Source organism: Amblyomma mixtum, chromosome 6 (genome assembly GCF_055824585.1).
Source record: "Amblyomma mixtum isolate Tamu chromosome 6, ASM5582458v1, whole genome shotgun sequence".
Classification (NCBI taxonomy): Eukaryota; Metazoa; Arthropoda; class Arachnida; order Ixodida; family Ixodidae; genus Amblyomma; species Amblyomma mixtum.
Window position 1 is genome coordinate 67,476,651 of NC_143017.1, and position 17,892 is coordinate 67,494,542.

The 17,892-nt window shown below is 45.9% G+C and overlaps 1 protein-coding gene across 1 annotated transcript in view; it reads right to left on the reverse strand.

Annotated features, from left to right (window-relative positions):
• Nucleotides 1-5,533: 5,533 nt before the first annotated feature.
• Nucleotides 5,534-17,892, reverse strand: part of LOC149339297 (uncharacterized) — a 306,061-nt gene continuing 293,702 nt past the window's right edge. The window contains exon 3 of the mRNA XM_089550908.1: nucleotides 5,534-5,625. Coding sequence (XP_089407034.1) covers nucleotides 5,534-5,625 — 92 coding nt within the window. The remainder of the gene's footprint in view (nucleotides 5,626-17,892) is intronic.

Sequence of the window (17,892 nt, forward strand, 5' to 3'; positions counted from 1 at the left end):
CTAATAGCCGGGTCCACGTCTTAATAGAAGCTTCCTGCGATCTGGTCAACATAGCAGGTCATACGCGCGTGGGCCTGCACCAGCTTTAGTTTGCATTTCTTATTAAGCTTAATCACGATAACTGACACCGTCTCGTTAATGCTATAATGTTTATTCATGTTGCCAGCTGTATTCTTATTGATGAGGAATCCGATACGTACTTCCCGCCTATCCGTTAGGCCACGATATCATAATACGTGTCTGCCTTTTAGCACTGTATACGTCCTATCTGTCCTCCTGACAGCACTAAGCCCTTTGACCGAGGGCCGAAGGTTAATTGACGCATTCGTGTAAGAGGTTGTGGTCAAGTTCTTCACTAAGGTGGTCAAATCTAGCTATGGTTAGAGAGTGCGTTGTGGCCTCTGGTCACCAAAATCAAGGCGCACCGCAGGCCTGGTTGAGCAATTCCACCGACACGTGGTTTTTTTTCTTTATCTCGCGGAGAACTGCGGTGCACCGAAATTCAAAGCGCGGTCCTCTTCACGTGAGGTGAATGCTCTACTTCTAAGCCATCGCTGCCATAATCACTTGCGTACCACCAAGCATTAGAGAAAATGTGTTACCTAAAGATGATTAAGAATATACAGGTTGTCAGCAATATTTTCACAACTATAAGAAACAGAAAATTCAATGGACAAGGCATGCAGTTAAAAGTTCTTTTTTCTTTTTCCCTTTTGATAACTTTTCTCTTGCAAGAGAATCGCTTGTGCACAAGGAACATGGTCATTAACCGTGAATCTTTTCTGAGCCTCGCAGGAACTGTCACATGGCGTAACCAATATTTCGCTCATAAGTAAACGATTCAACAAAACTACTTCTTAAGTTCTGAGGTAAAACCAAGGCACAGCGGAAATTTCCTACTTTCAAACACGTATCAGAGAACCCTGAGGTAACAACCCGGGTCCTTCAAGACGCCTCACTATCAGCTCGAGCGTCTGTTGAGCAAGCAACAACTCCACACCTTTGCTGAGCTACCAACGCCCGTGGAGCCGGTGAAAAGACGCTGGCGCCTAGAAGCTACGACAGCACCCACTTACACTAACTGCCCGCCTCGTGCTTAGGGAAGGCAGTATACGGCGTCGCGGCGGAAAGCTATCACGTATCCCGCGAGAAGCACCGCGTCCCGCCTCCGCATTGACCGAGGCACGTCGCGACTAGGTGTGCCCGCTTGGCGCTCTTCATCCCGTTCGCAGGAAAGCGTGCTCTCCCTGGGCCCCTTCAGGATGAAGAACAGCACGTGAAGAGAGCTCCCCACGCCGAGAGCCTGGGAGCTCGCGCTACGCCGCTCGTGCATGCATTACGTCCGCGCTCCTCAGGGCCCCAACAAGAAGCAGGAGGCGCAGTAGCAGCAGCTGCAAGGGCAGGCAGCGGCGCGGAGGCTTTTCTGGGAGCGCGCCTTCTTGCAAGGCCTCTTGAAGGAGCCGGCACCAATTACTCGATCTCATTACAGGCCTCCCCAAGGCTTTGTCACCGGCACTCAGCGCAGCATCTCTCTCTCACCTCTCCCCTTTCCCCTTTCTGTGTTTCTCGCCACTTCTTCTAAGGCCGGCATTGCACATCTCCCCCCTCCCCTCTCACTACTCCTTTCACCAGCCTCGATCGAGAAGTGCCGCTGCACTTAATGCTAAGCACGCCGGCATGCCGGCAGCCTGGTCCGTTCTGAGCCCGTATTCGCGGCAGTCTTCTGCCCGGGAGTGTGTGTAGCGGCAGCTAGCTGAGGGCTAAGCCGCGATGCTCTGGAGAGCCACGTGTAGAAAGAAAATAGCGAACAAACGGGAAAATACCGCTGGCAGCGAGGCTTGGCCGGTATGCCCCCGGAGCGTTCGGCGGACGGTCGAAATTCCGAGGGATTAAGCGGGGGCTTTTACGCATAACTTCTTTCGCCCGGTGGGGTGCGTGGTTTCTAGGCGCGGGAGACTTCCTTGGACGCTGCTCCGCGTTTTCGGCAGCGCCTGTGTGTTCCTCGAGTCTGGCCGGCTGTGGCCTTCTGTGGATAGCGCGTTAATAATCCAACCCGCAGGCTTTCTCTACCCGAAGGTAATACTTTGAGAGTAACTTTAAGCGCCACACTCACAACGTTGGCCGAGCAACTATCCTAAAACACTGTGCCCACTGCCGGCGCTCGATGGGATAATTAAATCAATTTTCATTTTCTTTTTAGGTTCTTGCAGTCTTGAGACTGCGTCACGCATCGTAGTAGGCAAGGAAATTTCAGGCTAGATTCTGGTTGCACAGATTTTCTCCATGTGCAGCGAAAAAACAGAAGCTCTTTATCATATTGTCTTTGTTATAAGCTCTTTATAACAAAGTCGGAATTCCATTTCGCAAAACCAATGCCATGTTTCAGTCATTCCTTACGCGCACAGCTGCTGAGTGGAATCACCTTCGTGCATCAACCGCTACAATTACTGGCAACCAACGCTTCAAGACAGCATTAGAAAACACTGTATAAGTAGGAGCAACTATTTTTATATTTTTTGTTGTTTTTGTACGAGCATTTTGTTTGTTTGTTTTTTTTTCACTGTATTGCTGCGCTGTATGTGATGTATTATATACTATTAACCAGCACACCAAGAACGCAACAGCTAACATTGTATAACTAGGAGCCATCATTTTTGTATTAATAATTAGTTTGCTGCACTGTACTTTTCTTGAAATTTATGTAACCACTCCCCTCAATAATGCCTCTGGCCCTGAGGGTACACGAAATAAAGAAAAATAAGTGCTTACGAAAATATATGTTGTTCGCGCCATGAATACTTTCTTCTGGCACTCTGCGGCTTGCCAACACTAGAATGCTGCTGCTACCGTCATCAGCCAGCTTAAGAACGTCAAAATGTCTTGCAAAAAGAGTTTCTGGGCACGATTCGTGCTCTTTTTGTTGGCTTCCATCTTGTCGCTATTTTTTATCATTTTTAGTCAATTTTCTTTCACAACTCTCGTCCAAGAGCCCCGCTTTTCCCGACGCCCTTACAGGTCAGTGTCGTGTGTCCTATGACGGATTACTCTACAGCTCAACAGCTAGCGAGTAGTCGACGGTTTTACTGACGTGAGTAAAATGCAACTGAAAAAGTAATTTAAAATTTTGCTTAGTCCCCACCGAGGCATTTTACTGTTTGTTTCGACAACCGGAAGATTTTGCTGATACAGATCGAAAACACGCTCTAATGACGCGCCAAAAAGGACACCGTCGATACCTTTATTCAGCAAGAATGCAGCGGAGTTAACTCTGCGTTAAATACCTGAATAGCAGCATCTCAAATGCGTCAAATATTCCTACAGTGGCTTCGAACAGTGCAACGAGATAGCAGCTACGAAGAATAATAGTGGGCGATGCTAAGTATTCTTCTCTTACTTCGTCAGTGCTCTCGTTATGGTCATTCTCGGAAGCTGGCAGATTTATGATGAAACTCCACTGGAAAAAGCCCCTGCGCCTAAGCTTGAACCGGCATACGTTGAAGGTTCCTAAATGGTTTGGTTTTATGTGATGGCGTTTGTTTCTTATCTTGTAACAATTCATTGAGAGAATAAGGTTTAGGTTTATGATTAATGATTTATAGGGTTTAGCGTCCCAAAGCAACCCAGGCTATGGAGGACAGCGTAGTGGAGGGCTCTGGATAATCTCGACCTCCTCGGCTTCTTTTGAGAAGACGTCTGTCGTCCGAATTCACCTTTAAATTCACGATAACGGCAATATTTTATGACACTCACACCAACTGTATCTATTAAGAGTGAAGAAATCAAGAAAGTTTTGGAAAAGAAAATGGAAAAAGAGATGACTGAATCCTCCCCTAGCTGTCTGAAATCTTGAGTCTAGCGGAACGAATTAGATACGTCTTCATGACGTCATAGCGTCACATATCTTTCTTCAAAGCGTCCCGTGCCGTTCTGCTTCAGCGTTAATTTTTTTTTTCGCTCAAAAAGAGCTGCAAGCAGAATAAAGGGGAAAGAGCCGTGGTGGTTATCAATAGTGGTCTCCTCACATGAAATTTCTGAGTGTCATACAAACCTTATATACCACGCCTACATCACGTGGAGTGCATCATCGCTTTCATGCACGCCTTAGAAACATGCAGGGACCGGATGCCAGGGTCATTTGTTGTTTATTTTGCACAGCGGGAGAGATACGTTGGAGTAGTCTAAATGCTATTTCTGGCTGGCACCAAACAATAATGCCCGGTCATCTATTCAACGCTGTTGCAGTATAACCATTTCAGGAACAAACACAAAATGTTCCCCTACCCTCGTCCTTATTCTCGAGGCACGTTCGAAGCCTGGTAGCCAAGTGCCTCTACACCCGCTGACAGCCTCGTGATGTATACTGCCGACTTAGCGCTGGACCCGCGTTTGACCTTCCCAAGAAAGGGGTTCCTTTTTCATGCGATCGTCAACAAGCTGGCGCTGTCTCCTGGCCTAACAACCCTCCTCACAACCACGCCCGTCCCAGCCAACATCGACGTCTCCGCCTCGCGGAAGTCTGCAGTGCCCGTGGTCCTGACATAGGCGCAGTCTTGGCTTTGTGCCAGCGCAGACACGAGAGCGTTATTACGCGGAATTACGCCGTCTAGAGGACAGCCCAAAGTGTCCATTTTGTTTTCTTTCCCTGGCCTTCTACTAAAATAAAACAGACGAAGAACTGATGGCCCTGACTCCACTCACTGTTGCTGGCGAAGTAGCTGCATCGTCAGAAAACGCTTGTGAATGCGCACTCTTTAGTGTCCAGTGAGGAAAACTAATCTTTTGTGACCTCTACGCCTCTATTCAACCGGTTACTATATTTAAATGGTAGCAGTAAGAGCAGCGACACGGAGATAAGTGCATCTTGTTGGTGCCAGTGAAGCATGTGTATTGTTCAATGGAAATGAATCCGAACGTTCATCGCTTGTTGGCAGTTGCCTTCGAGGACAGGTGTAGACACATTCCCCAAGGGCCACTGCAGAAGGCTGGGTTCATAGCATGAGTTGAATGCACCCGTACTACATAGCTTGCGCTTACCAACGATCTTCTTGAGAAGAATCAGACACTTTTTAGTTGAATAGTTTCGTTTTCGAAGTACCACAGTGGCACATCTATGTATCCAAAGGGATCATTAATTGTTCTTCCGATTTCTCTCAGAAGAAAGTTGAATACTATAGCTACATTTTTCTCGCTCGGTTAAAAGCGTGTTTCGCAAGTGCGTATTCCGTTATTATTTTTCGCACGCTTTGTCTGTTCTTCGCTTGCAAAGATCCTTTCAGTGTCTCTCCTTCAACACGTGGCGTGTGAAAAACGAACATCACGATTCTGTTATTCGTTTCATCCTTTCCTATCTTCATTCACCTTCGGATATGCACTTACGACGTCCACTAAAAGCTCGTCGGTGTTCCCTGACCGTACATCACAGCTCAAAAGGCTACGACGACAAAACACGGCGCCGCATACTCAATACCGCAGCGCGACCATCGCGACACAAAGTAATGCGCCCGACCTCACCGTCACGCCACGGCCGTCGGCGCTAAGCGACGACGCAGCTTCCCAGCTCGCGGTCCGTCTTCATCTCCAGCTGCCCGCGCGTGCTATCGCGGACGTACACAGCCTGCCACGTACCTGCGAGAGAGCGAACAAGACAAATTGACAATGAGTCAAAAAAAAAGTTTTCTTTTATCGTCACGCTACAAGACGCATTCGTTTTAATTATTGCTCGTGACAGCTGCCACGCCGGAAAACGAAGCCCGGAGGCAGCGGACAAAAAGAAGCCTCTGCCCTCGCTTTCTGGGCCCCGATCCTTTGGAGCCAAGACAAGGCGCGTACGCAGCACTCGTTATTCTCCCTTTACGACGGCGGCCGCTTGGGATGCGGCAGCAGCAGCGGCGGCGTTATTACTTGAATCCGCCACCGCTGGTGATTACCGCTGGCATGTCTTTCTTCATTACAACACCGCGCCGGCCGTCCGCGAAGAGCGAAAAATCATCTCGAAGCATGTGCCCCCGGGCGCCGTGTGTCAAGTGCCTTTAGCGCGCCCTTTTTCCCGAAGCCACCCTCCCGATTCCTCAGTGTGTGCAGCGCCGATGCTTTGCGGACAGCCCACAGAGAGAGAGAGAGAGAGAGAGGAAGTGAAATTCCAATCTGCCAGCTGCCGCCGTCACCGCGTATACGTCGTTCCTGTCTCAGCACTCCCTCCCCTGTTTCTACCCTTCCTAAGCTACAGCTTGCGGCATCGAGAATATTCGTCCTCTCTCAAGATTTGCGTTCTGGTCCCGTGCAGTGAAAGCCAATTCCCGCGGAGACGTAGTGACGTCGCAGCGCAGCTGAAATGACATGCTTTGGGTTCTCCTACATTACCGATTATTTGGAGCAGCGGGCGCGGACAGTTCGTGGAGATAAAATTAAGGCCATTAAGTAGAAACGCGTCACGCGAGTTTGCGCACTGACGGCGGGTATAGAGTTAGTTCAAGCAAGAATTTCAACAATAAAGCTGGCGCTTAAATATAGAACGTAAATGTTTAAATGATGGAACTTAATCATTTTAATATGGTTGAGAACAATTCTAACTAATAGTGTCGCCCTGCCTATAACACTGCCTTCTTCAGGGATGGATGGAATGAAAAATGTCAAGACAAAACTCTTGCACCCGCACATCATAATGGCTCCTATGCATGAAGAAACCAACAAGAAAACAGCTCTTCATGCAAAACATCTGCGGTCACGTGAAAGTTCTAGACGTAATCCACTTTCCAACTACGAGAAAACATGGCAGGAGTTATTTTTAAGAAATGTCGGGCAATGCAGAAGCCCGGTATACAGCATTACGACAAACGCGACTGTTCTTTTAAGGTTTATTTTGCCAAAATTTTAGAGAATGGTATTGCCTTCGCCAGGCCAGCCTTACAATGATCATGTTGTTGTTCTATGGGGTTTAACATCTGAAAGCAACTAAGGCTATGAGAAACGCCGCAGTGGAGGGCTCCGGAAATTTCGACCACCTGGGGTTTTTTAACGTGCACTGACATCGCACAGTACACGGGCCTCTAGAATTTTTCCTGCAAAGAAATTCAACCGCCGCGGCCGGGATCGAACCCGCGTCTTTCGGGTCAGCAGCCGAGTACCATAGCCACTGAGCCACCGCGGCGGCTCAAGACAAAACTCTTGCAACCGCACGTCATAATGGCTCACATGCATGAAGAAACCAACAAGAAAACAGCTCTTCATGCAAAACATCTGCTGTCACGTGCAAATTCTAGACGTAATCCACTTTCCAGCTACGAGAAAACATGGCAGGAGTTATTTTTAAGAAATGTCGTGCAACGCAGAAGCCCGGTAATTAATAAAAAAAGCGGGAAAACACATGGTGACCTAAAACGGACTTTCATACGCTCATCACATTCCTGTCTTGAACATCGGAACTTCATCAGTACAGATGCTATGAAACGTAACAACGCAGCAAAATATAAGCCTATATATATATATATAAGAAGATCGGTCTTCCGATCGAGACGTCTAGTCGAATAAATGTTTCCTTTAACAGCGTATACATCGCTATATATATATATATATATATATTGTATTTAGCAGGGGTTCCAATGGTCCAGGTTACTAGTTTAGGCACAGCATTACGACAAAAACGCGACTGTTCTTTTAAGGTTTATTTTGCCAACAGTTTAGGGAATGGTATTCCCTTCGTCAGGGCAGGCTTACAATGAATCGATTTCGTCAATATAAGGACGCAGAACAAGCGAGGAGGTATAATCTCCGCCCTCGAAACAAACTTGGGAATGAGGGCAAGAGACCGTATAATAGACAGCACGACAGCTCACACACGGACCGCTGCTGAACAACAACAACCAGAAAAACAAACGGGAAGGTGGAAATGGTAAAATAGTAGCAAAGAACGAGTTTAAACAGCGATAGGAGAGGCAAAAGAGGCGTTAAGCCCGGCTCCCGGCGCACACGGAGGCCGTTACCCCCCCCCCCCCCCCCCCCACACACACACACACACACACGAACACTTCCCCGCAGGACGCCGCTGGGTCCTAACGGGCGGCCTGTATCAGGTGTCCTGAGACGCTTGCGGGAGACGCACTCGAGAGACAGCCAATAATCACTTGTTAACCGCCACAACGGCAACCTCCGACTGCGCCATCTGCGTATGTTTGCTTCATTTCTTCGCTTTGCTCTCCCGTCGGGCTTTTCTACCTGACAGTCTGGCGCCCTTCTTCCCATAAATATATTAGGCTGTTTCAGCCCGTGTCACGCAGTTTCACGGGAAGCGCACTGCGCGAGAAGGGCGCCAGGCTGTCTGGTAGAAAAGCCCAACGGGAGAGCAAAGAGCAATAAAAGCCCGCTTAAAAGAATACGTGCTACGAACATGGACTTGACCGATTCCCCGGACACGGTGGCGAGAGATCTCATATCTGCGACGCATACAATGCTGGCCGCACATCGTACTGGGAGCAACGGCACATTTCGCGTTACATTTCAGGAACCAGAGACTTTCACGGATAGATGTTTTTTATAACGGGTGTATTGTACGCCCGAAACAGTAAAAGCCTAGACCGGTGGAATGCTACAGATGCTACGGAGAGGAACAGCTGCAAAACGTTTGTCCTAACAGATCCAACCCAGATTGCTTAACCGGATCAGGCGAGTTGAAATACAAATGCGGATTATGCAAGTCAAATTACCACGACATTACTTCTTGAGTGTGTCCAGAGAAAAGACGAAAGCTTCATTTAGCCCGGGGAGGGTGTTGCGGCTTAATGATGGCGTTAACAGTGCAAGCAGGTTTGTAGTCACGTCGCAAGAGCTGCACGATGAGACGACAGAAGACGTACAGAGTCGATTACTCTTGTCTAGAGCGCTCTAGCGGTGCCATCTGGTGGAAATAATGCCTAATTCTAAAGAACACATTGGCTTTCACTGATAATACTTGCGCTGGGATTAAGATTGCGGATGAGATTAAGAAGTTTGCGGGGATACAGTGGCGGCAACTGGCAAAGGACAGGGTTAATTGGAGAGACATGGGAGAGGCCTTTGCCCTGCAGTGGGTGTAGTCAGGCTGATGATGATGATGATGATGACTTGTGCTGGGGAGAAGCCTAATAGACATGTGCACCACACAGGCACCAGCGTCTTACCCCCAGCGAAGCAGCTGCGATAAGATATAACTTCATTTGCTCCCCAGCACACCGCTCGAGCGCTCTCGACAAGTGTTATCGACTCTGTACAGCCACTCATGAAATACGCGGAGCACAAGTCATCTTGTGCCTCCGAGCTGAGGAATGAGCAAAACTGAAAGCGGACGAAGCCGGAATACGTTGCCGATGAGGTTTCAGAACTAGAGGACTGCACAAGCCTACAGGATGACATAGACAAGCAAATTGCAATGCTGGGAGCACAAATCGAACAGCTGCGTCATAAAAAGCGCGCATAGCAGTCCGATGCATGACAAGATCAGATCGGCAAGAACAGCTGACTTAATACAGTACCACCCAAAGGCTGGTGCATGAGCCAGAAATTATACGTGATGATTACCCTGCAGCATGGAAGGCGGTACTAGACTCCCTTACGCAAATGACACACCTTATTCAAACCACATAAATCAGGATATAACCGCCGCAATGTTCGGGAAGAGATCAACCAATGGAACTGTTGTGGGCTCTCCAATAATGCCGGGGAAATTAAAACAAAGTTATTATACTGCAAGCTGCACTTCTGCGAGTTTTTGATACATGAGTATAATCGGTTGTGTATCACCACGGGATATACTTGGGACCAGTGCTCTCCCATCCCTGATAAATTATCGAGAACAGAGATAAAATAGTCACGAAAAGCTGCTAGATATCTTAAGGCTTACATTCCCCAAGCTACAAATGATTTTGGCAAGTGGTGCAGCATTCAGGAGGAAGTCGTTGCTGTACAACGCGTCTGAATAAAAAAACTACTAATATTAGTGTCAGTTTACGAACCATCAATAAATATGGTAATAAACCTCGAACGGGTTATACACATTCGTCGAACATATCCCAAAACACCTGAACTAGTACGTTGGGACTTTAACGCTCTGGTGTAACTTGGGGATACGACCATGACTCGAAATGAGGACATCAAATTCACGCTCTGCTAAAAGACATGGCGTTCATAATGCTAAATCAACCCGACGACGCAACACCGACTGCAACACGAATGCACACTCCAGATCTGTCGTGGCGGAAGGGTCTCGATACACCGGAAGGGGAGCAAGGATTAGGTGCTTACAGTAGCGACCGCACCCCCATAAACATAGTTTTCAATACAACACAAATGAAGCAAATGCGAATAAAAGTCTCCTTAACACATTAGGATGGTGGCACATTAGGATACTCGCCCCTATAACGTAAGCCGAGATACGATTGTGTCAACATTACAAGCGGTTCTTAAGGATAACACCACCAGTTCAACAGTAACAGAACAGCCAGGTCCCGACCTCCACCTTATACAACTGCGGGCGTATAAACAATAAGCGGAGATAACACGCTACTCGACACCCTGAGGACATTGACAGAAAGATAGCAGTCTATCCAGTGAGAGCTCAGGCACGCCGCCATGAAAACTAACTGGAGCATAAAAGGTGAACAGATTGGGGCAGCAGTCTGGGCACGATAAAATATAATAAATCCCGCTAGAGGACTTTTTGTCGTATAGAATAGGGGCGGCAGATTAAAAATCATGCCGAAACCACCTGACTCGCCGGACATTACGCACCGAAGGAGTTTGCAGATCAGGCTGCAGTCCTTTTTTTTTTCTCTTTAATAATGTGCAGTCTCCTGCACTACCGCCTACGGAGGACGTGGTGGACAATATGGGAATAAGATCTCCGTTTAAGACATTAGAGCTGATAGCTGCTATAGAAGAGGCAAGCGAAAGAACAACACCGGGACATAACATTCAGTACGAAGTCTTCAGGAACTTAGGAGAAGCTCTTGATGCCCTTTTGGGTGCGATAAATGAGGTATAGCAAATCGAGAAAATTCCACAAGACTGGAAATGCTTAGGTGTCGTCCCGATAGCAAAGGCTGAAAAACCTTCCACCAACATACAATAATTGCAGCCTATCTCATTAACTACCCCAATTTGTAAAATTTATGAGAAAGTGGTTCCCACGTGCCTATTGTGGTGGCTTGAAAAGGAGCAAAAGTAACATCTGCGACGAATTTGGTCTAGGTCAAACCTCGGCACGGAAACAGGATTCGCAACACTGGCTGTAGACGTCATACATGTGCCCCATGATGGTGGCTACAGGCGTGGCGAAAGAAGATGATAACATGTCACACGCGATGATCCTTGAGAACACGGAAAGTTTGGTCATTCCTTTACCGATTACAAAGTAGTACACAACCTGCTTAAGGACAGGACATTCCCTATTCGGCCCAGGGGAGAACAAATCGGTAAATTCACTTCAAGTAGTGGAGTGCCACAAAGATGAGTTTTAGTACCTTTGACACTTAATATAACCTTCACCCCATTGGCTTGGAAATTAGGAGAAATGCGACATTTATAGTCACAATTTGCGAAGATGATGTCACGATATATTCTACTCATAAACATATTTGGACGCAGAACCTTCAGTCACAAGAATCCTAAAACACACGGCAGGAGTACGTCCGCGAATCGGGTTTGGAACTGCCGCCACAGAAATCGAGCTACATTCACGTGGCTATGATAAACGGAAGAAAAAAATTGCAAGCTGCAAGATTTACGCTCAATATTGGTAACCAGACACTACAAGGTATGGATGAACTGAGAGTCCTTAGGCTAGACATACGCAAGTTAGGAAAATGGGGCACAATGACTCCGTCGTACAAAGAAAGCAGCAGCGACTACACTGCACTTGATCAAGCGCATCTCATCAAGAGGTTTAGGGGCCAGGACCGAGATGGCCAGACGTCATGTACATCCTCTACTTCAACCCCGAATACTATTTCAGGCTCAGTTCCATCTACTGACGAGACGACAATGGGCGGTGCTAGAAACAATAAATAGGAACGCAATGCGCACCACCAACGTCGTGCCAAAGCACCCATCTCGATTCTCCAAGAATATGCACAGCTGAGCACAATAACCGAACTTACTGAACAGCGAGAGGCAGCAACAAAAGATCTCAAGAGAAAGTAACTTACATGCGTTGCAGCTTTGTATACAGTACTCAAGGTAAAAGCACACTCACCGAGTCACCGAAAAGGATAGCCCCCTCTCCCCCCCCCCCCCCCTCCCCTACTGCCGTAGGCCCACTCGACGATAGCCAACAAGAAGACGACTGAGCTCCAAAGCAAAGCAAAGCCCACAAATCGAATGGTGGTTGATATGAGTCAAGGAACGTGTATAGCTTATACAGACGCATCGATCATAGAAAAGAGTGGAAGAACGGCTGCTACAAGCCCTGAACATTCTGAGTTAATCACGATCAGGAATACGTCTTCGACCACCCGGACCCGCTGGTGAGGGAGCTCTACGCTATTGTGATGTGATGGTGTCTATAAAAAACATAACCTCTATAAAAGAAGCCCATATCTACACGGACTCCTTAGCGGCTATTAAACTACTCAAAAGAGTTACAGAGAGACTAAGCATCACTGAAGAGATACAGAAGAACCGAAAACTGAGCGAGTTGGTACATATTGCAGAAGTAAAAAAACAGCGCAGCGACGACGGACAAGACAGAAGAAAGAAGAAGGACAAGCGCTGACTAACGACTGAGGTTTATTGGAGAAAAAAAAACACATGCATTAATACCCTCCAGAAAAACAACCAGGACGTATGCTACCCCGCAAACATCCACGGGAATGGTGACACGTGTGTAAGCACTGCCTCAGTGCTTCTCCACGACTCTGAGATTAATTCTGAGATCTCTGAGATCTTGATTCCTATGATTGGAAGTGTTTGCGGAGTAGCATGTGTCCTGGTTGTTTTTTTGTAGGGTATTAATACATGTGTTTTTTCCAATAAACCTCAGTTGTTAGTCAGCGCTTGTCTGTCTTCTTTCTTCTGTCTTGTCCGTCGTCGCTGCGCTGTTTTTTTACTTCTTGAAGAGATACATACTATCAATATGAAACTAAAGAAGTGCATTCAGGTGCACTGGACACAAGAAGATACTCAGAATCTTCACCAGATGAAAGCAGACGTCCCAGACATCAAAACCTGAATACAAAAGCCTCTCCCGCTTGCCTACCTTTTGATCTCCACTCCGCGCTTCCTATCTTGTCGTCCTCTATAATCAGAAGTACACGTGTTATGATGCTGCCGTGTGCTTACCCCTTTTCTCATAGCTTAACGAGACTGAAGGATGTATCCCTTAGAAGGATAAGGACCGAGGCGGCCCTTAACTCGTCGTTGACATGCCGACGGACCTCTCAAGAAGATGCAGAGCTCCGCACATGTCCCAAGCATTCCACGCCGGCCGCTTAGATGGATCTTCACCTTCTTTTTTTTTTTTTTCAAAGTTTATTTCCCATCTAACACTACAGATGGAGGAATCGTAGAAAAAAGCTGCCCTTGGGCAGCTTGACGACTCTACAATCCAAATTATTGACAGGGAGGCAACACAAGAGTTTATACAATTTAAAAAAAAAAAAAACAAGCACATCAAGGAAGCATCCGAGAATACACGAAACAGCAATATGTATACATAATGAAGCTTAAACCAAGTTATTCAAAAACAAATTATGTAGTTCACGACGTGAAAAAGGAAACAAATCGAGCTTAATGTGAATATACCTATTTAGAAGAGATGGAAGTGTGTACTGAAGGCATTCCCTACCAAGATTTAGTCGAGGTGTTGGCACTGTCCATTCTTCGCCACGTCTTATTGGATAGACTGATTCTTTTTTCCTTAGTTCGGCTAAATTTTTAAGATTTGTTACATTTTTCCTGATTTCTGTTTTAAAAGTAACACTGAGGCGATATTTATAAAGATTATGTGCTTTAACAACTCTGGAATGACAAAAGAAAGCTGCACTTGGATGTCGGAACGGTAAATTATATGTATTTCGGAGATATTTTTTTTGGATTAAATGAATACGTTCAAGGTTAGTGAATGTTGTAGTGCCCCACACCAACTGGCAATAGTTTAAATGCGAGTTGAATATTGAGTTGTACACCAGCATCTTAGTTTTTGTGGGAAGTATGTATTTTAGACGGCCTATAGCACCAGTAATTTGAGCAATTTTTTTCAAGATATAATTGACATGATAATCCCATGACATACTGGCAGAAAATATAACCCCAAGGCATTTAAACTGCTCAACAATTTCTACAGACCGCGAGTTTAATATAATATTATCGTGCGGTGGGATAACTTTATTTTTCGACCTAAATATGACAGCTTTGGTCTTACTCTCGTTTATTTGCATCAGGTTAACTGCAGACCAGACCCCAAGAGCTTTCATTATCGCATACTGTTTGATAAGTTCATGAACATTTTCACCTGAAAAAAATACGCTCGTATCGTCGGCATAGATAAAAAACTGTATTATCGCTAATGTTGACAATATCGTTTAGGTAAATATTGAAGAGTAGAGGCCCTAGCGTACTGCCTTAGGGGACACCGCAGAAGAGCGGCTTCGGTTCAGACCGTATACCATTTATGTACACCACTTGCTATCTAAACGACAAATAAGAACTTAACAATGAGAGCGCTTTTCCTCGGATACCATAGTAGTGTAATTTATTTAGTAAGATTTTATGAATTACCAGGTCAAAAGCCTTTGAGAAGTCCGCAAATACACCAATGACAATAGCTTTGTTTTCAAGTTGCTTTATTATACATTCCTTTTGTTGGAGTAATGCAAGTTCAGTTGATTTGCTTTTGCTGAAGCCAAACTGAAATGGTGTTGGCAAGTTAAATTTATGGATGAAATTTGACATTCTTAGATGGAGCATTTTCTCAAATGCTTTCGAAAACACTGGCAAAATAGAGATTGGTCTGTAGATGGCGAGGGCGTTGCGATCTCCTTTTTTGTAAAGAACAACAACTTTTGCTAATTGCATTTTTTTCCGGAAAAACTGCAGTTTCTAAACAGATGTTAAAGTTGTGAGCAAGTATGGGAGCAATTATGTCAACTACATGCTTGACTGGCTGTATTTGGATATCATCAATGTCACAGCTACTGCTATTGTTAAGATTTGTTATCACCGTCACTACTTCGTCTACCGTGACTGGGTGGGCTTGCCCAGGAACGCAGGACACCAGAAGAAGACGATTGCTGGAAATTGGACTTACGGCCGCGAGGGAACAACACCTGTGTTTGTGACTAACGGACAACACAACGAGCCGGAGCCTGCTACGGTTTCTGGAAGAGAACAGGCTCTACGACCTACTCTAGCTTATCAACAGCCTCTTCTTATGCCACATGGCAAGTATTCTAATTAAAAAAAAGAAAAAAATACCTGTACATAATCTCACTGCCAAGGAAAAAAGTTAACAGAACTCTCAGTGTTGTCCTTTGCGCTTGTGGGTCAATCGACGGTCCATTAAATTTCTTATTTTGAATATGTCCTCAACTACATCGCTCAATATGGGCCTAAGAAAAAAATAGCGGTCATTTCTTATATTCAGGGCGGTACATGAGTATAGCCGTGGACAAACCTTTGCTGGATGCCGGACAAAACTGTGTTTCTGCGTGGTGAGGAGCATGCATGAATGAGGGGACATGCGTGCTCCACCCACTAGAGCACATACCAGCCCATTGGCTAGTGAGGCAAAGCATAAATAATTTTTTTTCTTCTACGAATACGGGTCCCACAAACTTTTGCGCATGAGCGTATATCTCCAGCATTTTCTCGGGAGTGGCAGTGCCCGCAAGAAGACACAATCTACACGTATGCGATGAATGAAGCTGCCTGCGTAATTCCAAATTGAGCCAATGTATTGGGAAAAAGCTTACCATACGATTCGCACTGGTTAGCACTGAAAAGCGATATGGATGGTAAGAAAAACACACAACTGAATCTGTTTCAGGCCTAGATACTGAAACGTGCATTTACATAATGTCTTTCTGGCACTTTTCGATCACCCTCGTATGAATCTGATAAGCACAGCAGATGGAGAGTAATGAGCAGCAGTTTGCAGTCTGGTCTGCTTATATGCACCTAACGATGCCGACGTGACCTAGTATCCACTGCAGCCTCGTGCGGTCTCATGTCGATTCTCCAGAAACTAATGCCCGTATTAATTTAGATATCGTGCATGTGGTTAGCATCGCACCGAGCAGAACGCTGTAAGCAAATTAGCGCCAGGTTAGAGTTAGGTAGAATGAACCATGCTGGCGTCTCAAGCTGCGCCTAAATATACTCGACAGCCAGAAGAATAGAATACACCTCCGGTTCAATTTAAAATGTTTCATATGAAATCCGGTGACTAGTGAGTTTAGTAGGGGGGGTTCTAAACAGGTTCCAGATATGACGTCACGGGACGCATATACTGAACATTTTATGTCAGCTTCAGGCTAATTGTGCGTTGTGCAGCTCCTGCCGTCGCTTGTTTCTTACTGGTAGTCGAAAGCGAAGCAGGGGAACACTCTCAAAGATTCGGTCACACGCAACATAAATACCCACGAAAATAGAAGATTGAACATCCACCACCGTAGCTGACGGGGTAGAGCAGAGCAGTTGAAATTCGGAGATAGTGAGTTTGGATCTCACTGCCGGCATGCATTTGTTGCCTTTTCTACTTTTGAATCAATTGCCTTAAAGGGCAGCTGCAGCACTTTTTTGAGAATTTCGCGATATTCAAGAATTCATTCATATCTATGTAGGCTGTAGGTAAAGCATGCCAAGTGTTTTTGCACTAGCATCTCAAATCGTGAGGTAATCGACGATTGATTTTGCGCTTCTCCCCAATGCACTGAAGAAGTGCAGGAAAACTCAGCGTGACGTCACGGAAGGTATGATTTCAAATTACCGCTGTCGTCAGCCACACCCTGCCCTGACGCGTTAAACGCTGCCAAACAACTCTCGGCAGGGTTCGCCTTGGGTGGCGTTGGTTTTTTCCCTTCAAAGCAGGCGTTTGTGCGTTGGAAATGTACCGATACCTTCGATGACGTCATCATGCATTCCCCACTTGGCGTTGTGCGCTGCGGAGAAGCTTGAAGGGCGTCCGGATTTTAATCGGCGATTGCTTCACTATTTCAAGCGCTAGCCCAAAAAGACTTCGCATGCTTTACCTGTAAGTTTCACACATTCGACCCTCTTAAGCTCGTTTATTTCTAAAACCTATGCAGTTACCCTTTAAGCCATAAAATAACATTATTAATTTCCCATTGATGAGTGACATAAATTAACAAATAAAGATAAAAACATCTACCTATGATTTCCTGAGTTTCGGCGATTGCTGGCTTCCTTCAAAGGAAAACATTGTTATGTTTGATGACACAGGCCTACAAAGTGTTAAGAAAACAAAATTTACCTGAGAATATCTTGACTCTACGCTATGATGGCATGCGCACATTTGTGACGCAACATTTAAAATATACAAGAAAATGACCCTCCCTCTAAAGCTCCTGGGAACAATTATTGCCTTTTAGCACGCTACAAATGTTACATCACGCCTTCATAGAGTGGCAGATCGCTTAGGCAGTCACACCACATTGTCCGACCTTTCCCACTATAGTCGGATACAACTTAAGTCTGCAGTGAAGCTCCACCCACAGTCAGCCTCCGCGCACACAATCCCTCCACGACAGAAAAAGTAGTTCACTGGTTAAACGTTTCTTGTTACGTAAGCAAGAAGCTTACCACAATAAAAAGACTATCAGCTCTATAATTTTGACACTTGGATTGTTCGATATAGTCAAACATTAAAAAGCTCATTTCGCTTACTGTTGCGATTGGCCAGCGGAGTAA